The sequence below is a fragment of the Gymnoscopelus braueri genome (assembly GCF_963280865.1).
Source record: "Gymnoscopelus braueri genome assembly, chromosome: 8".
In the NCBI taxonomy this organism is placed as follows: domain Eukaryota; kingdom Metazoa; phylum Chordata; class Actinopteri; order Myctophiformes; family Myctophidae; genus Gymnoscopelus; species Gymnoscopelus braueri.
Genome location: NC_137609.1, coordinates 11,891,814 through 11,917,159, shown reverse-complemented (window position 1 = coordinate 11,917,159; position 25,346 = coordinate 11,891,814). Strand labels below are relative to the sequence as shown.

The 25,346-nt window shown below is 38.7% G+C and overlaps 3 protein-coding genes across 9 annotated transcripts; 2 read left to right on the top strand and 1 right to left on the bottom strand.

The window, feature by feature from the left end:
- Positions 1-2,166: 2,166 nt before the first annotated feature.
- On the bottom strand, positions 2,167-9,096 carry bacc1 (BPTF associated chromatin complex component 1). Its single transcript, XM_080435755.1, has 6 exons — positions 8,763-9,096; positions 7,931-8,025; positions 4,956-5,057; positions 3,835-4,061; positions 3,214-3,318; positions 2,167-2,900 (listed from the first exon to the last, which is right to left on the bottom strand). The coding sequence occupies exons 1-6, from the start codon at positions 8,781-8,783 to the stop codon at positions 2,836-2,838; spliced, it is 615 nt and encodes a 204-aa protein (XP_080291881.1). The 5' UTR covers positions 8,784-9,096; the 3' UTR covers positions 2,167-2,835.
- Positions 9,097-9,866: 770 nt separating this feature from the next.
- rnasekb (ribonuclease, RNase K b) lies at positions 9,867-14,485 on the top strand. Its single transcript, XM_080435692.1, has 3 exons — positions 9,867-10,070; positions 12,840-12,922; positions 13,699-14,485. Exons 1-3 carry the CDS (start codon positions 9,993-9,995, stop codon positions 13,841-13,843), a joined length of 306 nt encoding a protein of 101 aa, XP_080291818.1. The 5' UTR covers positions 9,867-9,992; the 3' UTR covers positions 13,844-14,485.
- A 3,965-nt stretch (positions 14,486-18,450) lies between these two features.
- On the top strand, positions 18,451-22,924 carry LOC308090484 (uncharacterized protein). 7 transcript variants are annotated; one of them, XM_080435685.1, is made up of 9 exons: positions 18,451-18,557; positions 19,578-19,880; positions 19,999-20,064; positions 20,177-20,224; positions 20,614-20,639; positions 20,932-20,961; positions 21,067-21,502; positions 21,738-21,977; positions 22,292-22,924. In XM_080435685.1, exons 7-9 carry the CDS (start codon positions 21,323-21,325, stop codon positions 22,787-22,789), a joined length of 918 nt encoding a protein of 305 aa, XP_080291811.1. In that variant the 5' UTR covers positions 18,451-18,557; positions 19,578-19,880; positions 19,999-20,064; positions 20,177-20,224; positions 20,614-20,639; positions 20,932-20,961; positions 21,067-21,322; the 3' UTR covers positions 22,790-22,924. The 7 variants fall into 7 exon arrangements, with proteins under 7 accessions (XP_080291811.1, XP_080291816.1, XP_080291813.1 ...); XM_080435690.1 differs by having other exon boundaries at positions 22,292-22,921; XM_080435687.1 differs by having other exon boundaries at positions 20,932-21,502.
- Positions 22,925-25,346: the final 2,422 nt, after the last annotated feature.

Here is a 25,346-nt window from a genome sequence, read left to right as displayed (position 1 = left end):
AGTGTCTTTTAAGGGGCTCTTATCTTCCTTTTATTCATGCTGATTTACTCTTCACTGTCGGTTTGTATTGCTGTTATTGCCGTTCCTATACCGTTGTTAAAAAAGTACAAAAAAAAAAATATTCACATTTGTATCAATCTGAATGTGAGATACTTTCCGTAAACTGTGTCAGTGTTAAAGTGACATTTGTCTGTGGTAGAATGTCTTAATTTTTTTGTGTGCATACCTAGCAGTATATGGGCATATGGTTAACCTTCCATACTGAACCACTTTGGTCAACAATCAATGTTGGACACTCGAGCAAGATTTATCAGAAATCAGATATTTAGAAATCAGTACAATTTGGCATGATGATTCATGGCTGGATTATGAATCATTAGACATTATATATTATCTGTACTTTATGGGCTATAGTTGCATTAAAGATAGAAGGCTATACTTGATATGCGTGCCCTCTAAAACTTCAGGATGCACATTTGGAGGTTGATGGTCCCAGAATGCTTGTGGAGTGTGCACACTGGAAAATGACATTCAAATATCACTTTGACCACTTAAGCCCTATTTTATACCTTGACGCACTAGGGCGGTGCACAGCGAAAATAGCAGATCTACAATACTGGCTATTTCTGGAGAAAAACAATTACATGTCCAAAATTGGGACACCAGGTTGAATGTGGTTAAAGATGGCTGCTTTCATCTTACTCTTCAGACAAAACAAAAGGGTGCAAAGAGGAGAGAGAACATAATTTGAGAGTGGAAAGAGGCGGGCAAGTAAGGGAACTAAAAGCACATCTAAAGCCTGATATATACTTGGTTGGTCACCGGTGCCGTGCACGGAAAATAGCCGATCTACAAGCTCGCAACACATTGCAGTGCAACGCTTTGTGAGCTTATAGATCGTCTATTTTCCTATTTTCGGTGTGCCACACCTTCGTGCAACCAAGTATAAATCAACAATCAGTCAAATTCACACTGAGAATTTTACTGTGTATAAGAAACATTCAGACAAGTATTTTCAAAATGTAAATAGTTTTTCTTTCTGTTGACAAATACATAAGATAAAGATGTATTTTTATGGATCTGTAAAAGAATAAAAAAATAAAATACTATATTCATTCATTCCCTCCAGAGTATCTCATGGCTGTAAAATTGACGCAAAATGTGTTACGTTTTTAGTGAAAACAAAGCCATGTACACCATATGAATTGATCTCATATTGTATATGAAAACAATCATGTAATAAAAGAAATGTATCATTAGAAAATGTGTATTCTCTTCTGATCTGGAGCAGACATACGTCCATTTCCCAAAGAAACTGATTTTTTTTTATTTCATTAGCTGATAAGATTGCAAGTAGGCCTATGTGTGTATGGCAGATTTCACATTTTTAAAAAGCACAGCTATAATGAAACCTACCTCATTGCTATAGATTTTTGGCTTTTAATTGTTTAGGTAGATATACTGTATTGTACTATATATTTGTAGTTTTTTTCCTCAGTGAAGTAGAATCTTTATTTTAAATAATTAAGTTTCTCTATTGCATTGTTGATTTATTTAGCATTTTGCAATTGACTAGTGAGGATGTAACAGAGATATCATTTATTTCACCAATATTTACAACATGTACTGTTTATGGCTTATTTCTACTGTACAACCACAACACTGTTTTGGTTGTGATGTACAATATTGTAACATTTTGTTAGCAGTTGCTTACAACTAATATTGTAACATTTTGTTATCAGTTGCTTACAACTAATATTGTAAGCAACATAACTGCCACCACAGTGGACCGACAGTAAATCATGATGTAGAAAAAGGTCATGTCCGGCAGAATTGAATCACCAACCTGAGGGTAAACATTTCCCCAACCACAATGAGACACAGCAAGAGGGTTTCAGTTTAGGTTCTTTTTTTTCTTTCTTTCTTTTTTACTAAACAGCATAAAATGGATCAGATATAATGTTATTCACTGACACAACAGATTCTATTCAAATTGACTGGATTCTATCAAAGTCATTACTGATAATATGAAAGAAATTAGGACTAAGTAACAAAACAACGCGGGAGGGAGCATACAAACAATCCAACAACTTTTCCCATTCATGTTCCTATGTTTTCCGTTTTTAAAATGGAACACTTTTCCTAGAAACTCATTTCCTTCTGTGGAGTGAACTGTGGAGTACACAGTTTGCTAAAAAACATGGGCCTAATGAATAACCCATCACAAGTACATGATATTGCATTTTATTTTCAACCGTGCATGCGCACGTTCAGTCTATGTGGATCTCCAAATAAAGAGGGACATGATATTTGTTTGATGGTTAGATATGGCTGTCATTGGTCAACCTTGCAGACTGTCAGCAGAATTTCACAGACAAACCCACAAACACATCTTCAGCTCAACATACACTCGGCATGGAGATAATTTTTTTCAGTAGCTGCAAGACTCAAGAGTTGTCACCGACCGACCGAGCCAGATTCCTGTCCTAAAACTTGAAGCCAATGTGTGGGAGAAGAAAGACCGCACTACTACTCCGAACTTTTGCGTGACTTGTTGTCTGTGCATTTTCAAACCTGCACCGGAAGCCTGTATACTGATTATGTAAAAGAAAACAGTCTGTATTGAAAACATGAAAATAAAAATGTGCAGGAGGAGGAAGAAAGCACGTCCTAGTTAGAAATCTGTCCCCAATGAGCAACGTACAGAACACGGAACCACAGCTCCAGGGTTCTGTGACCAATTTTCAGCAGTCTTGTTTGTCTGGGAGCGATGGGTTCACAAAAAGTCTCGCTCCGGAAAAGTTGCACTGGGCTTCCGTGGTCACAGGTAAAACGTCAGCGGGACAGGAGGGGAAGGTCACTGGAGTTCATTATAAGGCTGGAGTCCAGGTTTAAGCTTTCTGTGAAATACATGGAAATAACCAAACGTTTAAAAGATGTTGCTGTTTCCATTTTGTAGAGATGTTTCAGCGTACACCGAATAATGTAAAATGTCATGGTTGTTGCCTTGTGTCAGGGCAAGAGAAGCGTTTGAAAACTTGGGAATTTTCACATTTCTCTATGCTAGTTTTTACTTTTGAAATGGATTTCTCTGCAGTCGACATGCCGTGATGATTATAGTCATTAACCTACACCGTACCGTATACTGTATATAAAACCAACTCAAGCAAATTGAGAAGAAAACAACCAACTTATGAGGTTCTGTACTCTCACCTTGGTCAAAGTTGAGCTTCTTGTTGGAGGAGCCATCACCCAGACCTTCAATGTCCACCAGGTCGCTGTTGACGTCAGAGTCATTGAGAGCACTCAGAGTCACGTCTGCAGAGGGACAAAACATTGCTTACCATTAGGCAGTGCAGTACATTTTAATTAACTCTCTCAGTGCCAAGCCCCGAGTTATCCCGAGTTTTAGGGTTATACCCTCAGTGCCAGAACGAGAAATCCCGAGTTTTTTTTTTTTAAAGTGTTCAGAACCCAAGATATCATTATCTGAAGATTTGCAGCTCCATCCAATCTTTGTTTAACCTATAACTGAAAAAGGCTGTATATCGCTTCCTAAGCACTTTTTTTTCTTTGAAAAAAAAAGAAAAAAGTTGGCAAAGTTTGCAATATTTTTTTTTTTCATTGGCACTGAAAGAGTTAACATGAGAAGAATATTGTGTAGCATTTCACCCCCAAAGCTGTATACAATATGTATAAAGGAGTAAAAGCAAAGGAAAGCCACTGTACAATACTAAAAATATATATACTTATTAATAGCCTTAAATGCACTACCTTACAGCATTTTGATATATACACACACATACTGCATATATGTTTTTATCTTTAAGTTACCTCCTGCAGTCTTCTGCTTTTTGATGGGTGGGGCTAAGGAGGGGCTGCTCTGCATGCCGGTTGCCACGACGACCTGCGATGGCGCGATCATGGCGGGGGCGGCCGTGACCGGGGCAGGCGCCATGGTGACGGTCGTCTTCTTGACGGTCTTTTTGGGGGATTCCGATGAGATGGGCACCCTGCTGTCCTCGTACAGTTTCCTCTTCACCGTGCTCTTTATCTGGGCTCTGCAGTGAATTCCATTCATAAGAGTATATATTCAGAACAGTGATTCTCAACCGCTTTCATTTCAAGGACCCCCTGTGTACTATGCCACAGGCCCCCCATTTTGATACAATCTGTGGGACACCAATCTATACTTTAAAATCCTCTTAATTTGACTCTTGAGTGTACGCATCTGTGTCACTTTAGATTTCTTTGGCTATTCAAAAATAGCAGATATACAAGCTCATAGCGCGGCACGAGTGCCGCGCTATGAGCTTGTATATCTGCTATTTTTGAAAATTGTTTTTTTTTTCAAAACACTGTTAGGATTTAGAAAACATTTTTAAGAATCGCCTTAGGTCTTAATGGGTTAACTATCAATCATTTTGCTAGGGTCCACCTGAAACCCCCTCGAGGACCCCTGGGCGTCCCCGGCCCGGACCTTAAAATGTGCTGTAAGTGATTTAATATAGAGTATTTGTTCAGTAACAGGGGTCTGTCTCCATGTCTCTCCAGCCCTTTAGTATACCAATCGGTATACCAATTAATGTCATATAATCAGGAGAGAGAAATCATACAGGATGCACAAGTGAAATTGGAAGTGATGGAAAATAAAATGAGCAAACATAATTGTAACTGGAACACTATAACAGCATTTAAGCTGATAAATGAATTCTTGCTCCTGATTGGATTAAATTGGTGTCCAACCTGAAAAAAATTATCATCTGTTTACTTAAGAATTGGAGAGACCAATTCTGTTGGTCTGTTACTGACCAACACTTTATAACAATGATTACTATCACAATATAGAGGTCCAACTCTTTAAGACAACACCTTTCTTTGAACCCAACTGAACAAATATCACTTTTAATGTACACATTGACACACAGACAGCATTTTAACACATGCAGACTTACACAGTGCGCTCTTTAATCACTGTGCTGATGTTGTTCAAATCATCACCGAATCGCCGCACAGCTAAACGGAGCATTTCAATCTCTGTCTCTGTCCACTTGGCTCTGGAATCAAAGGGTGCAGAGTTACAGTTTACAGCCATTGTTAGCTCAACTCTATCACTTTCCCCCATACCAGCACTTACAGTAGATCCACATACGTACACACCTAGGGCTGTCACGATTACAAATTTAAGTTGACGATTAATTGTCACTCAAATAATTCCGATTAACAAATTCATTGTGTTTGGCATTGAACATTGGAACATATGAATGAAAATAATTTCTGTTCGCCTTTTAGGCTTCGTAATAAAAGATTGCACAGGGCAGATATGACAAATAACTTCAATATGCAAAGAAATTATTGACATAATTAATCATTTTATACATGTAAAAATAGCTTGATGTGAAAATGTTTCACCGTGGAGACAATTATGCAAAAATAATTGCGATTAGACGATTATGTAACAATTGTGACAGGCCTAAACACACACACACACACACACACACACACACACACACACACACACACACACACACACACACACACACACACACACACACACACACACACACACACACACACACACACACACACACACACACACACACACACACACACACACACACACACACACACACACACACACACACACACACACACACACACACACAGCGCCTCTGGAGTCCAGACAGATATATGGGCAGTGATGTGAAAGGAAATAGATATCAGGGTCTTAGCATTTCCTCGAGCAAAGCATCTGACGTTCTACTTTTGTGTCACATATAGTTTGTTAGACCCATTTAACAGTGGTGAATGCAAAAGGTGGTGTAAGTGATAAATAATGATGTTAAAATAAGTGTTAAATAGCTGGCCTATTTACATGGCCACTGTAATAGGTACACCTGATTAATGCAAACTCTTCCAAATAGAGTGACGTGGCTGCTAAACAAAACAAAAGGAAGCACTGCCTGGGTTCAATCACAGTGGCTCAAAACAGGTGCTCTTCAGTGGAACAGGTATAGACGAATCCACAGACGCACTGCCTGTAGGCGGCCATTGCTGCGGTGTGGCGGTACGGAGCGTTGACACCGCAGCTATGGCTGCCTACAGGCAGCTCGGCTGTGGATTCGTCTATAGGAATAGAAGCAAAGGAACCCAAAATTTTACTTGTGGTGAGGCAGACTATAGGGAAAAAAATACTGAGGCACACCGTCTTCATGTGAAAAAATATATAATTTATTTAACAGATGAGCAAGGCAACAGCTGACCTGATGCGGCTGCAACACAGTATATCATGTATTATAATGCGGAAAGGACTGAGGTTCAGAAAGATCAAGTGGTGTGATCTAAGTGACTTGAACGTGGTATGATTGTTAAAGGGGAATTTTGGACTAAGGTTCTCTTACCTTTTCTATGATGTTATGATATCTTAGGATGAACTGGTACAGTAGAAAAATGTCATAACTCCATCCCGGGTCCGCCACAGCTTAAAACGTGCGCCAATAGGCCTTGCACTAGATCGCGTATTTGAATTGCTTTTTTTTTTTTTTTTTTTTGTGAGATCTGACGTTCATCGTGACAGAACACTATGCAACGGAAAAGAAAAACAATGTTCTGTCACTATGAACGTCAGATCTAAAAAAAGGAAAAAAAAGCAATTAAAATACGCGATCTAGCGCAAGGCCTATTGGCGCACGTTTTAAGCTGTGGCGGACCCGGGATGGAGTTATGACATTTTTCTACTGTACTATTCATCCTAAGATATCATAACGTCATAGAAAATGTAAGAAAACCTTAGTCCAAAATTCTCCTTTAATGCTAGAGGGGGTGGTTCCAGCATCTCAGAAAGAGCAAACCTCCCGTTAAGCACAGGTTCTCAAACGTGGGGTTCTGTCTGGGCCCCCCCCCCCCCCAGGAGCAGACGGAATTGGAATTGGAACAGTGTAAAATTGACTGACTGAACTAGGTGACCCACCTGAAAATGTGTGTTATGTTCATTAAAAAGTTGGAGAGACCCCTGTTTACTGAGCAAAGAACTATGATTACCATCAGAATTAGAGCTTTAACATTTGAACAAAAAACGTTTTGTTTTAACCAAAAATATCACTTACAGCACCTTTAATGAACAGATCACTGACTCTGCTGTTGGTTGAATACAGAAATGTTATTAGACGTATATTGTTTGTTTGTGTGTTGTTGTTGTTGTTGTTGTTGTTGTTAAGTGTTTCATTCATTGGCTTCATTCATTACGTTCATTGCTACTAGTGTTGATGAGTATGTCTTGTTTATTATTGTAATGTATATTATTGTTATGTCTTTAAATGTCTTCATGAATTGAAGACACAGGACCACAATGGATATAAGCCCTTCCTGGGGCTTTTTAGTTTGTATCCTTTAAACAATCATTGCAAACCATACCTCAGACTGTACAAATAGCGAACTGTTAACCCATTAAAACCGGTAACGCATCTGTGTAACCACTTTAACCATTATTTTATGCTTTGGCTATTCAATAAAATAGCAGATATACAAGCTCATAGCGCGGCACCGCTATGAGCTTGTAGATCTGCTATTTTTGACTCAAATCTTTGCTTCTGGGGGGGTCCCTGGAACAATATATTTTGAGATGGGGGTCCGCAGGCCAAATACATATCATTTTGGGGGCCCTTGACATGAAAAAGTTTGAGAACCACTGATTATAGAAACATAAGTTCTTTCAAAAAAACTGTTAGGATTTAGAAGACATTTGTAGAATCCCACAGAAGCAAAGATTACAAATGTTCAAAGAATTCATGATTTTTCAAAAAAAAAAAAAAAAGCAGATCTAAAAGCTCATAGCGCAGGACTCAGTGCCGCGCTATGAGATTGTAGATCTTCTATTTTTTGAATAGCCAAAGTATAAGATGATAAAGTATTCAATAAATCAATGTCTTACCCTGCCGGGCTGGAATCAGACACAGGGTGCAGTTGCATGGTGAGCTCTCCCAGCTTGGTGAAAGCAGCTCCCGCTGCAGAGAAGATCTCTCCCACCTGTCCACCACCATCCATGCATGCATGAAGGTGATCATCACAACAACACAGGACAAATGTGTGAAATCAAGAGGGCAGTGACAAACAGTGGTGTAAAGTAACTACGTACATGTACAGGTGCTGTGCTGTACTTAAGTACAATTTTGAGGTGTTTTTACTTTACTGGAGTATTTCCAATTTTCAGTACTTTCACTTCTATTCCACTATTATACTTTTACCCCACTACAATTATTTGAAAACTTTTAGTAGTTACTTTGTAGATTTTGATTATTATTACAAAACATACATTCATCAGTTCACTTCAGCCCTATATACATTTCGGCCATTTAAAAAGAGCCGATACAAGCTCACAATATATGAGCTTGTAGATCTGCTATTTTCAAAAGATTTTTATACTTTTGAAAACTTGTGATATGTGACATTCTGCATAATGAGTACTTTGTACTTTTGGTATTTTAAGTACATTTTTATACCAATACTTTTGTACTTCTTACTCAAGTACATTTTGAATTCCGGACTTTTACTTGTAACAGAGTATTTCTACTTTTACTTAAGCAAAAAATTTTAGTACTTGTTTCCACCAATGGCGACAAATAAAATAAGAATGCCCCGTTAGCGATAAGTGAATCAATTCAATCGCTTCGTTATCATCACGATCAACAGTTAATCAACCTTTATGCATATAATAAACACAGAGATTCGAGCATGCATCTCAGATCTCCCAGCAGACAGTTTACCTTAGCAGATGCTGAGGTCATGATGAGTTGTTTTGAACCTCTAATCAGCTTGTAGACACTCAACCAAAACAATGCACCGCTCACACACACAGCTAGCTGTTAGCTTCCCTAGCTAACGTTAGCGGGCTTCCATAGATTAGAAGCTTATACGAGCCTATGCGTCAGTCAAAAGCAACAAAGGTAACACAAATATCACCTAAATCACACTAGCGGGTTAAACTAGTTTGCAAATAAAGCATATTTGGTGGAATATAATAATAATAATAATAATAATCTATCAACAATGGTTCAGTTCCAAAAGGCAAAGGGGGATAAAGAGAATGTTGCGCGAATATGGTGGTTCGCTGCCATTGGTCAGTCTGAGAAGGATGTTTCACTAAGCGCTGTTTTGATTGGTTGTTCTAGTTTAAGCTCGCGACCGTTAGCAGGGCAGGCTCTTTGCTGCGCAGTGCACAGATCCTGTCTAAAGCCCCGCCTACTATATCCGGTATTCCTCCACGACAACATGCAACCACTCACACATGACCGTTTCCGTATCCGCTCTAAACCGGATCTGCAATCTGAAAAGTGAATTGACTCCGGTCTAATCTCGCTTGCTACCAACGTTGCCAGATTTTGCGAGAGAAATAAGCAACCAGGTTATGAAAACAAGCCCAAACGAAGCGACTAATGCCTGCCCTACGCTTATTTGGAAAACAGCCGATCTACGAGCTTGTAGACCTGCTATTTTCAAAAAATTAATTCAAAAATAAAATCTTGGGGGGAAAAAGGGGTAACTTTGGAGCATTTTTTAAAACATTTTGGTATGGGGGGGACCCACTTCCTGGCACAACATATTTTCAGATGAGGGGTAGGGGGTCCACGGAAAAATACACATTAATCTGGGGGTCCTTGACATGAAAATGTTTGAGAACCACTGGTTCCACTCCACCGCTAAACTAACTATTACCAATATTTACGATTTATAGCGACTTTGCAGAAACACAAGCCCAATTTCGCTTATAATAAGCGGACATGGCAACACTGCTCGCTTACAGCCGCAGCCGACCATCGCCGAATCTGACCGGAAATCGCCGAGCGTCGTGACGATCACATATCAGCTGATGGGGGGTTGAGTCAGTTGACACGGAATCGGACGCCTCTTGTTATCCATGAAGCGACGCTTCTTCTCGTTTTAGTGGATCGTATTTTTCCGTAACTGATTGAGAAAAAAAGGTCAAATTGATAGAAATGCCGTCGCTATTATTCTGCGGTCCGAAGATGGCCGCGTGTGGAATAGTGATCAGCATATGGGGGGTGATCATGCTGGTAAGGAGATCTACGGTGCCATCATGGCCGCAGCATCACAGTTTGCATTGATGTGTGTGTGTGTGTGTGTGTGTGTGTGTGTGTGTGTGTGTGTGGGGGGGGGGGGGGGGGGGGGTCAGATTAGTCAATGGAACAGACTTTAACGCAACATCTTCTATTTTCCGCAAGCCACTTATATCATGCATGTCAACTTGTTGAAATGAGTAAATCGTAGCTTATAAGGAAAGATGACATATTTTGCGATGCAGAGAGAGACAGGTGCACCCTCCCTCCTCCATGTAATTCCAATACCTACTTCCAGCAGATAGACTGATCCCAGCTAGGCCTCTCTTACAGTTTACCACACAGCATCTGATGTTTCTTTCACAGTGAATTGAATATTGCCAGAAATCACAGCTTGGGATGTAAACGAACCTATGCGCTATGGATTATGAAATTGCTGTGGTATTTGGCATAATGTGGCAGATGGATGGTGTGCAGGTGCATTGCGATTTGGTTAACACAGCTTGATATCTGAATTAGATCAGATTTGGGCTATTTGAGTTTTAAATGTGACTCACTCTATGCCAGGGGTCTTCAACCTTTTCAGGCCAGGGACCCCCAAACTGATGGGGAGATGGAGCAGGGACCCCCTACCTCGTAGGGTAGGGGGGGCTACAACATATATTGTATATTTATGTATACAATTGTGTTTTATATTGCCTGCTCCTATATGCACCTGCCCCAGTAGGTGTGCAAAATAAAAATTCTCTACAAAATATGTATAAACATACCATGTTATTGTGCATTGTGCCTACATGTATCTGTTTGCTATGGATTCATGTTATGTTTAAAGACAATTTGACATTTTGGGGATTATTATTATTTTTTTCCAAACAAAAATATTGTTTAATCAAACAACAATTTCGCGGACCCCCTGCAGTACCTCCGCGGACCCCCTTTGAAGACCTCTGCTCTATGCCCTTTCCATGTCATGTAGATCTGTACGTGCTAAACTATTTATTTATTGATATGGTACTATTACTTAGGCCTACTGGCTTATTCTATTAGTGTAGGCGTTCAAAATAAACGTTCCTTTTGTAGCCAAAATAATGCTTTTGACTTGTAGAATACAAAACATCACAATATCAGTATACCCTCTTATTAACTTACTCTACCAGGGGAGTTCCCTGGATTTCTGGGCCTTCTGACAACAAATCATACTGGTCTGTCAGTATCTATTAATGAGAATCCTCTTTGGGGGATCTTGTCAGTCCAGTGCCATTGGAACCTTAACTATCTTGTCACAGAATTGTATAATCTGTACAATTAATTACATTAGGGCAGGCAAGGCTGGTGTCACTCCGCGGCTGCGGCTAGCCCCGCCCCCGGTCGGTGGGGTCGACATCTCCCTTCACTCGGAGGTTCGCTAATAGTAGCCTGCTAGTTAGTGCTCTTTCAGTAGTGTTTCGCCAAAATGGGAATGAATTGTTGTATGAAAACTGTTCCACAGCTTCTCACCATCGACAAGTTGAGAATAAAGGGGCTAAAATGGAAAACGGACTAACTTTTCACCGCATTCACAAATGGAAGCCAGCCAGGTCTCCCGACGTAACAAAGAGACGATGCATGGCTTGGTTGTCTGACAGCCCAGATGACAGAAAAAGACGTGGAAGAAACACGCAAGATAGCACACCTCAGGATCCATGTAGAGAGGGTTATAGGCACTATACGCAACAAGTACCATATATTAAATGGTAGGGTACCCATCACTCTGATGCATAGCCTGGTTCCAAACAGGCTGATAATCAGGCTAGCATAAACCAAGAGTGGGCGAGGACATGACAATCCTTGACAAAGTTTTCAAATAAAATACATAGTCTGGCTAAAATGCATAGGCCATTCTATCATTATGCAGTGCTTTCATTCAATGCAAATATAATCGAATCCTGATGATGATGGCTCAGGTCACCAGTTGCCTCACTGTTAATGATGACATTATAATATGGATGGGTAGAGACTACTCCTCTTTGAGCCTGATGAGGTTCCTTTTTTATACACATAGTAACCTGTAAATGTACCTTGTTTTCAAATAAAAGACACCTTCATGTGACGTTGACTTACAGTGGTTACTTTGTAGATTTTGATTATTATTACAAAACATACAGTAACCACTTCAGCCCATACATTTCGGCCATTTGAAAATAGCCGATCTACAAACATTGTGAGCTTGTAGATCTGCTATTTTCAAATGATTATACATTTGAAAGTTTGTTTTTGCAGTTGGCTTTTAACATTGTTGATGTAATTCTTTGGATGTGCCGCTGTGTGTACAAGCTATATAGTAGTGTACCCTGTTGGATGGGTCTGTAGACTGGTAGTGACCCAACCAACATGGTGAATCTTGGCCACGCCCCCCAAATCACTCCCCCACCCAAGCGAACTTTGCCAGCCCTATTGGTTTGAATGGCACATTAAAAACAAGTGTTATTATTCCTTTGTGTATTGCAATTATGGAACTGGGGGAGTGCTAACTGCTGCTAACCGAGCAGAGTATATGATTGATATGTTTTTTTTGTGTCTATTAATTTCTTATATTTATACTCGGTGTATACTTTTTCAAATTTATCTTGCACTTTCTTGTACCACTTGTATATTTCTCTGTATGTTTATTGTGATCTATGGGCAACATACCCAGGTTAAATTATTTTGTCAAATTTACTTTGTGAACTAATTCCTGGTTCTGATATAAATGTAATGCATTGTTTGTGTTGCTCTCTGATATTACAGGTCATGCTAGGCATTTTCTTTAGCGCCAAGTCAGCCGTGCTGATTGAGGATGTACCCTACACTGAGGAGGACATTCGTAACGAGTAAGTGACCAGAGCCTCTCTATGGCACTGTACACATCTCTTACATTGCAACGGAAGTTTCTAGCAGTACAGAGATTGTCGCTTTGGACATCCACATCGACAACATTTCACAAAAATAAATGCAATTTTCTTTTAACTGTCTTGGGTTTAAAGGGGGATATGCAAAATACACACAATTAAATGATATCCACAACTGACTTGGTGGATGTGTCCAAAAGAGTTGCGTTTCAATGGATGTGTTATGACAACATTCATGGAAATTCAACTCAACCCTAAGCCAAACCAAAGCCTTGGGGGTAGATTAGATTACCTTTTGTTACTACTGACTATCACTAATCACTGTCAATCAATTAGTCTCATAAGGTTAGGGCATAATTGTTATTGTCATGCTCTTCTTAAATGTAATACCTTTATGATATGTTATCCATCTCATTGTCTTGCTCATGGGACACCTTGACAGAAGTTCAGAAACACATACCTATTTTTTAGTTGAATCTTTGATGTTTTTATTTGAGTGAGGGCTCTCGATCCATTTGGCCATACTGCTGCTGGTGCTATCCAACACGTAATGCTTTAAACATAGCTGCTGTTATATCTTTGTCTCAGTTTTACATGTGTATTTACAGTTCTATTGCTACTTGAGCACTAGAGAAAATAGTAGCATGTCGAGCTACATCATATAAATGGGATAAAAAAACACATTTTAATTATATTGTTATTACTTCATGTTCACTGCTGCTGATCAGCTTAACGTGGTATTTCTTTGCAACCCACAGCAAGAACCCACCAAGTAACATATACGGCCTGTACAACCAGGTGGGAATCAACTGCTTCATCGCTGCATCCGTCTACGTAGCCGTCGGGGCGGTCTCCCTGTGCCAGGTCCGACTTAACAAACGACAGGAGTACATGGTCACATAAGGCCCTTACAGCTGACCAATCAAATAAGTCAAAAGAAGAACATTTTAAACAGGGAGTGAAATATGTTACACTGGTATTTTATTTAACGTGTGTAGAGGTTATGTTTATGAGGTTTATTTTATGGGTGGCCAAGTAGCAACCCAGTGGTGTGAAGAACTGTTACATGTCAACATGGTACATCTACCAGTTTAAATACATAAAATGAAAAAAAATTATGCATTTTACCCACTTTATTATTCCACTTTATGTTACCAAAGGGAAGCAGAGAGCCTTCTAATGGGCCATTTGATTTAAGTTAAGATAGTTTGTGTGCTCATTGTGTTTCTGTGCTGTGTAGGCTACTGGAGTTGTATGTTGTTATCAATCATTCCTCTGATAGGGTTAATAAAACTGACCAAAAGTTGGACCATGTGAATAATTGACTGTAAAATCCTATTCTAAACAGTGTTTGATGAAACAACCCATGTTGTGCATGTGTTATGCTGTTTAAAGTCAAGGAAACATTTGATGATGTGTACATTAACTGGAGAGAAAACAAAAGTATATTGTAAATCGTGATGAACGTTCTATTGTGGATATTCCCTGCAATAAAGATGATCTCTAAATATGAGAATGTCTCTGACTTGGAGAGGAAATGTGAAAGTAATCGTGTATCCATTTTTATTGTTTGTCTTATATTTGTCCAAGAAAAATAAGAAAATGTAGACATAAACATAAGGTGGGTTTGCTAATTTCTTAGTGCCATCGCTTCCACTGCCTGAATTATTTCTGGCCGTGTTTGCCCACTGCCAGAGAAAAAAAAGTACTCAGGAGCCGAGATACAGAATTTTTAAGTTTTAAGTTAACAAGGAAGTGGATGGGAGTCTAGATATTCGAAAAATATTGGTCTTTGGGTCAAATTAGAAAAAAAGTCGTTTTAGTCGTTCTAGGCAGTGAATGAGTTAAAATGCATTTTCTGTTTACTAAAGAGCAGGAGAGATGGGGAGACTCCTGTTATTCTATCAATGAGTATTATCCAAATATAGAGCTGTTTAACACTTACTTTAACAGAAGAAATATCAGTTATCCTACCTTTAAAGAAACTATGTCTGCTAGCCTACAGCGCAGTGACACAATGTCACCGTGGGGTGGGCTAGTTCTGGTCATGGCTCTGGTTCTGGTCAGAGCTGGTGGTGGAAAGTAACTAAGTAAATGTACTCAAGTACTGTACTTAAGTACAATACTGTAGGTACTTTTACTTTACTGGAGTATTTCCAATTTTCAATACTGTTACTTCTACTCCACTACATCTCAGGGACAGGGGTCATCAACATGTCCGTACACGGACAAACGTGTTCGTGGCAAGACTTGTCTATGTCCGTGGCACATTTTATTTTGTTTCTTTTGATAAAATGGTTTTATGATAATGTAAAAAAATAAATACCCACACACTCCCCACAATCTAATCTTTGAATTCAAATTGGTTTTAATTATTTTGGTGACTCATAAAGTGTCGGAATGACGCTCATTAATATATTGCAGGAGATTTGTGGTATTGTTGTACATGGTACTGTACATGATTGCATCAGGTGGGGACAAGACAGCTAGAAGTTAATGTTTGATAATAGCTACCGTAATTCTCTGAAAATAGCAAAATGTGTATTTAATCCTTTGTTGGAGAAACCTTTTATTTTTTGAAGACAATAGATTCATAAGTGGTGTGGTCAGACAATTAAACTGTAGGAAAAGATCTGTTCAGAGGGATCCATTTGCTACAAAGGCAAAGGAGGGCAGAACTGGACAAGTGAAGCTTGTTGAAAAATATTTTCATCGTTGAGAGAAAGTGTTTCAAAGTGTCCAAAAATAACAATACATAACTATAATAACACACTCCACAATCATAATCAGTGGAAACTCTTGATCCACAGCCTGGTCCACAATCACCATCAGATCTCCAGCTTATACATTTGCTCACCTCTGATTAAAGGTAGGAGCCCTATAGCATGAAAGTAGTTGTGACTTGTGACACTGCATTCCTTTAAATCCTGTCATGCCCTTTATCATTATCTAATCACTCATAATGTACATACAGGTGTATGATGTTTTTGACTCTGAGTCAAACACATCTTACAGTAGCCCACATCACATGCTTTACTTTCTCATCATGATAGAAGATTTCCCATCAAGATATCACCATTGATTGATTGATGTACTTTATTTAGTAAGACATGAGAACATCAGTACATGGAAGTACAAATTCACAATACAAGGTCTACTAAACTGGAAGACTCATTAAGCACTGGGCTTGTTTAAGATGAGATCCCCATGCACACAAATCATGATGACGTATAAGAGACAGACAGATATACACACTACTATACAGAATGTCTTGTCACGGGGCAACCCGTGCCCTATAAGGACTCCACAGTGTAAAACTGGACATAACAAGCACACACTGCACAGCTGCTTCTAATAATTGACTGTCATCAAGCTGTCTGGGAGGTGTGTCTGTTCAGCACCCAGTGTTGCAGGCTATTTTATATTTTCTGTATTGTCTAATTCTATGGTCATTGTTTTGTGAATTATTTGATGCCTATAAATGCATTTCAAGTTTGCTCAGAACATCTGTAATTGCGTAGTCTAACTCATGGGCCATGGTTTGCTTTGTTTGAGTTGATGATGATGCCAGTTACTGGGTAACTGGCATCATCTTGGGTCTTACCTGGTATATGAGGGAGGCTGGAATTGTAAAGTGGGGAGAATGCTCAGAGTGAAATGCTCAGTTTACTTGTTGCTGTTGGAGACAACACCAGGGGAGAGCTGCCAGGGCCTTGAGTCAAAAGGCATTGCCTGTTTCAGTATCTTTAGTTCTTGGTTTGTTAGTTTTTTCTCAGTTTAGTTATCAAGTGTTTATTTCTTACTTTCTGTTTTTGAAAGTGTATTTGTGGCCAGTATTTATTTTTGAAGTAGTATTATTTGCCTCAGACCTTGACTGTTACACTCCTGTATGGGGCTGATTATTAGTTTTGGAGGTAAATAAAATACCAAAAATCTACGTTCTTGGACTTTGTCGATTCTTGGAGCCGTGACCATCCGGCCAACTTTAGAGTCATACAATCAGCGTACAGGTTACTGGTATGAAGAGTGGGAAAAAAAGTACAAGAGAAGAAAAAGAAAAAAGGGGGGTAGGTTAAGACTTAGACAGGGGCCATTTTCGAATTGCAGCCTCCTGAAGGTGTATCTTTAGGGCAGTTTTGAAAGTGAGTATACGGTTTTACACTCTTTTACTCCTTTTGGTAGGGCATTCCACATTTTTGATGAATAGCATGAGAACGAGTTAATTCCCTTTGTTGAGCCAAATCTGGGTTGAACATGATTCGTGGAGCTTCCTCTGGTGTTATGATCGTGGACTTCATTAACATTTTGGAAGTATTTTGACAAATACAGGGGGATCCCAATGTTGTGGTGTATCTTGAAGACCAGGCCCATAGCAAGTTGCTGTACTCTGGACCATAATGGAAAGAAACCACACCTATTGAAGCTACCATACCAATCCAATTCTTTTTTTTTGATTGGTAAAGTAGAACTGGTAGAACTTGATGTCCTCCTGACCTCAAGTAACACAGTCCTGTGAAATGCCAGCCTCCTGGCAGTCTTAAAGGAGGAATTTGATTCCCGTCTCCTACCGGCTAATGTATCCGGTAGGAGACACAAAGTAGATTATTTGTGTCTCCTACCGGAAATACACACCAAATTATTGTCTTAGGAATGCCACAAAAACAAAAATAATTCCATGAAATCAAGGCTTCATGGGGTGTGTAATTGATAGAAAATAAGTAATTTTTTGGGTGAACTCCTCCTTTAAGGTTGTCTTCAGAATAGGTAACCTCTAACCCTGGCATCCCCATTTTGAGCACGGCCAAGTAAATAAATAGAAATCTTTCTGAAATGTTTCGAAAATACCACATCTACAATCTCTCAACATGTCATGATGTAATGTATTGTGAGCTTGTAGATTGGCTTTTAAAACAATGGCTTATATTTCTTTGTAAAATGTGTAGCACATTGGCATAGAGTCATAGACAATATGGCACATTAGGAGTTCATTATGTAGTTCTGGTAATAACAAAAAAACTAATACTGATCATTATTTGTATGTCTGTGACAAAACATAAATATCGATGAAAATGTCCATCACAAGCTGGCATGGTGATGACCCCTGCTCAGAGGCGAATATTGTACTTTTACTCCACTACAATTATTTGAAAACTTTAGTTACTAGTTACTTTGTAGATTTTTATTATTATTACAAAGCATACATTAACCACTTGACTTCATCCCGATGCAACCCACTTCAGTGATGCAACCATTAAGAGCTTGTAGATCGGCTATTTTCAAAAGACTTTTATACATTTTTTAACTTGTGAAATGGGACATTCTGCACAATGACAATGAGTAGCCTACTTTTACTTTTGGTACTTTAAGTATATTTTGATGCCAATTCTTTTGTACTTTTACATTTTTAATTCGAGACTTTTACCAAGTTGTAACAGAGTTGTTACAGTGTGTAATTGATTGAAAATAAGTAATATTTTGGGTGAACTATCCCTTTAATGATGAAAGGAAAACGAAACTATGATGAGTATAAATTGGAGAAGGTGACGCTTTTAGTCACACTTGGCACGCATATCCGAAAAAACGACATAAGTAGCCTAGTATACAACATCCAGTAAAAGTAAGTAGTTTTGCTTTTAATCGGCCAATTTTAATAATAATAATAATAATAGCTTGAATGTATATAGCGCCTTTCATAAACCCAAGGACGCTTTACATCAGAACAATGAACAACTAACAGACAAATGAACAAACAAACAACAAACAACTATATGCCATAAGCCTGAGAGAATAGGTGTCTTTTCAAGGCAGCTTTAAAAGTGTCCATTTTGTATTTTATTTTGTTGTAAAAATCATTATGGCCTCCTTGATATCGAGAATGCAGATTGTGGTTTATTAGTAGGCCTAGGCCTAGCCCTGAAACATGACTGTGTCATACCATGACAGTCATGGTGCCGAGTCCCCCTGGTCTAAAGTTGTGTTCGATTTTTTCACATTGCCATCTCTCACATAAACATAAACGTTCAGATTTCAAATATAAAGTGCTTACCACCGAGCCACGGATGTTACAAGGCGATGCGGACCGCGATGAGTACCCGTATCTCCCGTATTGTTCAATAAAAAGCATTTAATTTTTTTTTTTTGGTTTTGTATGTATCAGAGTGCAATACACCTCCCAAACATTAGTGTCGCATGGTTGAAAGTATCGGAGACAATTTGGAGAAAATGGCTGGCGATGGGATTCAAATGCTTTTTATTGAACAATACGGGAGATACGGGTACTCATCGCGGTCCGCATCGCCTTGTAACATCCGTGGCTCGGTGGTAAGCACTTTATATTTGAAATCTGAACGTTTATGTTTATGTGAGAGATGGCAATGTGAAAAAAATCAACTTTAGACCAGGGGGACTCGGCACCATGACGCTTGTATACAAGCGTCATGTGAACCATGGCTAGGCCTAGGCCTATTATTCTGCACATCAATAGGCCTATATTGACAATAACTGTATTAAAGTTACCCTGATTACAATTAAGTTAATGGTATGTGCGCTCCATGGGAAGTTGAACTTGGACTTGAATAAACGGTGTAAAACACAACAATGGTGATATTGTGACACTTTATGCATTTTGTTTGTATAGACATGAGCACAAACGCAGAAGAGAAGAAATGGAAAAAAGCTCTCACTCGCATAATTGAGGCGTTGGACAAAAAACAGTTCGAGAAGATGCTGAATCTTTTGGATGACATTCCAAAATCCGTGAAGAAAAAGGCAGCACGAGACGAGATGCCCCAAATAATAATACAACACTTGGCAATGAAGAAGTCAATTCTCACCATGGAGAAAATTCTGGAAGAGATTCCAAGGAGAGACGCTGAGGTCCAAAATTTACTGCGCCCCTTTGTGGACAAACTGAGCAAGTCCCCAAAAGAGAATAATAAGGGTAATAATAATAAAACAATAAAGTAGCCTACTTTTGGAAGCAATTACCATTATGTTTTAATAACCTTAAAATACAAAATAAATAAAAAAGATCTCATCTCTTTCACTTCTTCTTACAGGACCAGAGACAACTGTGAGTCAGAAAAGTGTGTCAGACACTGAGGATGAGGAGCCAGAAGCTGCTCGTAAGTTAACTTTCTCTCTCTCTCTCTCTCTCTCTGACAGTTCAGTAATACTCAGACACATAATGGAGAGAATTATGTGAACGAGTGAGTAACATTTGTTTTACATTCTCAGCTAAAAAACAGAAATATGAAAGTGAATCCAAAACAGAATCTGATGAAGGTAAGCCAGACATGCAAATGACACACACACACACACACACACACACACACACACACACACACACACACACACACACACACACACACACACACACACACACACACACACACACACACACACACACATACACACATACATACATACATACATACATACATACATACATACATACATACATATAATAATGTGAGTTTAATTGTAGCACAAAATAGCCATGTTTTGAAACAGGTAAACCAATGTTGCTGCTGTTATGAGTGTCTTAAGACTTACAGAGCTGTTAGTCAGAATTGAATAATGTGTTTAGAATTCACACAGCACTGTATTTCCAAAACTAATCAAATCCTCCAAATAATGGAATGACTAATGACACTTTCTGACTTCTTTTTAAGACGAGAAGAAACATCAAAGTGACAAGGTAGGAGTCAGAATGTTAAGCTTCATTTATACTCCATGAACTGCAGCTTCAGGCGGATAATCAGGCTAACTGGTACAATGTGTCACTTGCCGCAAATAACTGCATTGTTAGCTTGAAAAGTGGATAATTGACAGTGTTGTTTAAATTCAACTTAAGATTGTCTGGCTGAATGAGTCTTATAAACAACTATTGAATACTATATAAGACAATTTCAGTTGACGTGAAATGTTTGACTATAATCAAATGATCTTTGCCAATGGAACAGACTGATGACTCCATATGTTCTTTACAGGAGAAAGCTGGCCCAAGTTGTGAACCCTGGGTAAGGATTTGATCTTCTCTAAGATTCTAATCTTCTTCAGAATTTTTTTTAATGAGTCATTAATATGTATGAAATACCCCCCCCCCCTTCTCTCTCTATGTTCAGAGGCAAACTGTCCAAGAGCTGAATGCCATAGGTTATCTCAAGGGTAAAGCCATTATGGGAAAAGTGATCCAGAAATCTGGGCTCCGTCCTTATAAAACACAGAAAAAGGAAAATAAATTTTGTTTTTTTGTGGGCCTTAATTGCTGACGACACAGGTGCAACAAAATTAACTGTGTATGGGAGGCCGTTTTTTGACAAAATTAAAGAGGGGCATTTCTACAAGTTGACAGATCTGCTTGTAAAAGAGCAGGCCAAAATGGTTACGTGTTTGACCAAAGTCACAAAGCTGGGTCACAACACTCCACTCACAATTTCTGCTGAGCTGGAAATGGAGGCCAAGATGTTAATTAATCACCAGTGGCCAGTGTTCTCCATTGCAGAAGCTATGGATTCACAGGCTAAAACGGAAATGACCATCGAAGGAACCATAACAGATGTGAGTTGCCATCAGTCTCAACCTTTCAGGAAACCCTTGATCACTTTTTGGCTTTTCTTTGAAAAGTATTCTCTGTACACATTATGAAGTGAATCATTCTTTATGAGCTATGTATCATTACAAAATTATTGATTGCACACAATTAAATGAAAGTATAGTTTCTTTCAAAGATAGTTAATAACTTAATTTAGCAACAGGACCTCTCATGCTGCTCTCTGTTGTTCTCGTTATTCAGCTGAAAAATGCCGAAGACCAGAAGGCAAAAGGAGCGAGGACCAGGAAGAGGACTACAAAGCTGCAAAAGCTGACCCTGCAGGATGACTCTGGATCTATAACAGTGTGTTTCTGGGGTGATCAGGTTGGCCTGTGCAGATCATTGTCGGTTGGAGACACCATCAGGGTGGCCAATGTCAAGTCCACTGAGTTCATGGAAACAATCACCCTCAATTCAACTGGAATGACCCAGGTTTACCCGGTAAGTTAACTACAGTGAATATTTTGTTAAGTGTTCTGAACTTTTATAGGCTATTTTTGGCGAAGGGATTTGGTGAATAGGGAGAAACGGAGCAGACTAAATTTAGAACCCTGGGGGAGTATTTTCTGGGGGGGTATTTTCCAATTTTGCAAGAATCTTAACCCATTAAAACCGGGAAAGCATCTGTGTCATTTTAGATGTTGAATAATATGTTGAATAATTCTGAAATACAAAAACGTTTGAGATCTACTGATTTTAGAAGGCATTTGTAGAATTGGCCTCAGGTCTAAATAAAGCCATGTCTTAACATGCAGGTCAAAGCTGCCAGTGTCCAGACTGGACGAATCAAGATCATTGGAGTCGTCCAGGCGAGCAAGATGGAGACGACACTGGAGGCAGAGCTCAACGAACAAACACCAACGTTTGTTGTGGAATCCAAACTGCTGGCAAAAGCGTGTAGGTTCAGCCTGGTGGGAGACATCGAAGAAAAGCTCCTTGATCAAATGCCTTTTTTTGCAGAGGTGACAATGCAAGGAAATAAGATTACAGACATCAAAAATTTTTTGGAAACAAACCTCCCAAACTGTATTTGTGATCTGTATTTCATTTACCCTGCGAAACATTCCGGGAACACCGGAATATTCTTTTTATTTTCTTATCTGTTTACATTGCACCTGGCTCTTCTAACTGTTTGTAATGTTGGTGTAGTTGAGAAAAGTCTACAGTTCTCATGTTCAGTCACACTGAACAAGAGTCTTAATTTTAAATTGAATGCAAAATGTAAATTCACCTATTGGATGTGCATAAATTAGGCTTTAGATACAAGCAAAAACATGTAAAGTAATGTTGTGCAGGCTTTTACATCATGTTGTATTCAACAATGAAATGTAAAATAAAATGTTTTCTACTTTGTTGTAAATTATGTTGTTTGTTTGTTAATTATTTGCAAACTAGGAGGTACATTTATCTTTCAGATCATTTTACTGTCAAGCTCTTTTTTCACTTTGCTCTTTTCTTTCCTTTTTTAAATAAATAAATATGGAGATCCAGGTTCAATGGCAATTATGGCATTTAATAAAATCACTTGCTAACCTACATTTACACATGCTCTGTATTGCAGAAATGATCAAAATATACAGTATATATAATACAGATTAATTTGATATTCCATTCCAGTTAAAAGAATGCTATTGATACAATATTGTGAGCACAGGTAGTTTATTGTGTTGGTAGATAATGACATTTTGAACAGCCTGTCCTATCTTTATTTTCATGCCAATACCCACCAGTTGTTGCTAACTTTAGCTAGCATCAAAGTCAATTATATGTGTAATGTTTTATTTGAGTGAGGGCTCTCGATCCATTTGGCCAAACTGCTGCTAGTGCTATCCAACACATAATGCTTTAAACATTGCTGCTGTTATATCTTTGTCTCAAATGTAATGTTTATTTACAGTTCTATTGCTTCTTGAGCACTAGAGAAAATAGTAGCTAAATAAATTACTAAATAATAGTAGGCTAATGTTGAGCTACATCATATAAATGGGATAAAATAAAAATAAAATGTAATTATATTGTTATTACTTCATGTTCACTGCTGCTGGCTGATCAGCTTAACGTGGTATGTCTTTGCAACCCACAGCAAGAACCCACCAAGTAACATATACGGCCTGTACAACCAGGTGGGAATCAACTGCTTCATCGCTGCATCCGTCTACGTAGCCGTCGGGGCGGTCTCCCTGTGCCAGGTCCGACTTAACAAACGACAGGAGTACATGGTCACATAAGGCCCTTACAGCTGACCAATCAAATAAGTCAAAAGAAGCATTTTAAACAGGGAGTGAAATATGTTACACTGGTATTTTATTTAACGTGTGTAGAGGTTATGTTTATGAGGTTTATTTTATGGGTGGCCAAGTAGCAACCCAGTGGTGTGAAGAACTGTTACATGTCAACATGGTACATCTACCAGTTTAAATACATAAAATGAAAAATGTTTATGCATTTTACCCACTTTATTATTCCACTTTATGTTACCAAAGGGAAGCAGAGAGCCTTCTAATGGGCCATTTGATTTAAGTTAAGAGTTTGTGTGCTCATTGTGTTTCTGTGCTGTGTACTGAAGTTGTATGTTGTTATCAATCATTCCTCTGATAGGGTTAATAAAACTGACCAAAGGTTGGACTTGGACCATGTGAATAATTGACTGTAAAATCCTATTCTAAACAGTGTTTGATGAAACAACCCATGTTGTGCATGTGTTATACTGTTTAAAGTCAAGGAAACATTTGATGATGTGTACATTAACGGGAGAGAAAACAAAAGTATATTGTAAATCGTGGTGAACGTTTTATTGTGGATATTCCCTGCAATAAAGATGATCTCTAAATATGAGAGTGTCTCTGATTTGGAGAGGAATTGTGAAAGTAACCATGTGTTCATTTTCATTGTTTGTCTTTTATTTGTCCAAGAAAGAATTTATGAAAAATAAGAAAATGTGGACATGAACACAAGGTGGGTTTGCTCATTTCTCAGTGCCATCACTTCCATTCTCACTTGTATTATGTGTATTCTGTGCAAGTTCTTTCCTGATTGGATAAAATAGGTATCCTGACCTGAAAATGCATTTTCTGTTTACTAAAGAGCAGGAGAGATGGGGAGACTCCTGAAACTGAACAAACACCTCAGGGGTCCTCAGAGTTACTACAGGGGCAGGGGTTTGCCAAATCTTTGTGATAGAAACTTTTTTTATTACATTAACCACTTCAACCCTATATATTTTGAAAAAATAGTACAATTATTCTAGGTATTGAGGGTTTAAGTGGTTAACTGTCTGAAAATACACATTAACATGAACCCAACACAATGCTACACAATGATAATGCTGTCAAACATGTCTATGAAATATGCTATGAAATCAATGAAAAGGTTTAATCTGCAACACACAATTTTATGCAATATGTTGTGGGGGTCCCTGCTTCATATCTCTCTCAACTGAAAAACTGTTGAAGACCACTGCTATATGCTATCAATGAGTTATCAGAATATAGAGCTGTTTAACACTTATTGTTTAAAAAAAAAGTATATCACTTATACCCTAAAATATGTTAGCCTACAGCGCAGTGACACAATGTCACCGTAGGGGGCGGGCCAGTTCTGGTCAGAGCAGAGCCGAGATAAAGCTTTGGCTGTGGTCAGGTGCAGGGTTTCCATGTCCGCTTATTATAAGCGACTTTGGGCTTGTTTTTCTGTAAAGTCGCTTGTGGTAAATATTGGTGGTTGCGGTTTATAGGGGTTGTTTCTAACGTGTAGTTGTTTATTTGGGCTTGTTTCCTAAATGTTGTTTGAACCAGTGTATCTGTCCTTGAC

Excerpts from the sequence above, each read along its gene's own strand:
- bacc1 (XM_080435755.1), bottom strand. The coding sequence starts at position 8,783 with ATGACCTCAGCATCTGCTAAG. Across the intron at positions 3,319-3,834 it reads AAAGCAGAAGACTGCAGGAG|ACGTGACTCTGAGTGCTCTC; the intron begins GTAACTTAAAGA and ends GTCCCTCTGCAG. Across the intron at positions 2,901-3,213 it reads GAAGCTCAACTTTGACCAAG|AAAGCTTAAACCTGGACTCC; the intron begins GTGAGAGTACAG and ends TGTATTTCACAG.
- rnasekb (XM_080435692.1), top strand. The coding sequence starts at position 9,993 with ATGCCGTCGCTATTATTCTGCGGTCCGAAGATGGCCGCGTGTGGAATA. Across the intron at positions 10,071-12,839 it reads TATGGGGGGTGATCATGCTG|GTCATGCTAGGCATTTTCTT; the intron begins GTAAGGAGATCT and ends CTGATATTACAG. Across the intron at positions 12,923-13,698 it reads GAGGAGGACATTCGTAACGA|CAAGAACCCACCAAGTAACA; the intron begins GTAAGTGACCAG and ends TGCAACCCACAG.
- LOC308090484 (XM_080435685.1), top strand. The coding sequence starts at position 21,323 with ATGGTTACGTGTTTGACCAAAGTCACAAAGCTGGGTCACAACACTCCA. Across the intron at positions 21,503-21,737 it reads TCGAAGGAACCATAACAGAT|CTGAAAAATGCCGAAGACCA; the intron begins GTGAGTTGCCAT and ends CTCGTTATTCAG. Across the intron at positions 21,978-22,291 it reads GAATGACCCAGGTTTACCCG|GTCAAAGCTGCCAGTGTCCA; the intron begins GTAAGTTAACTA and ends CTTAACATGCAG.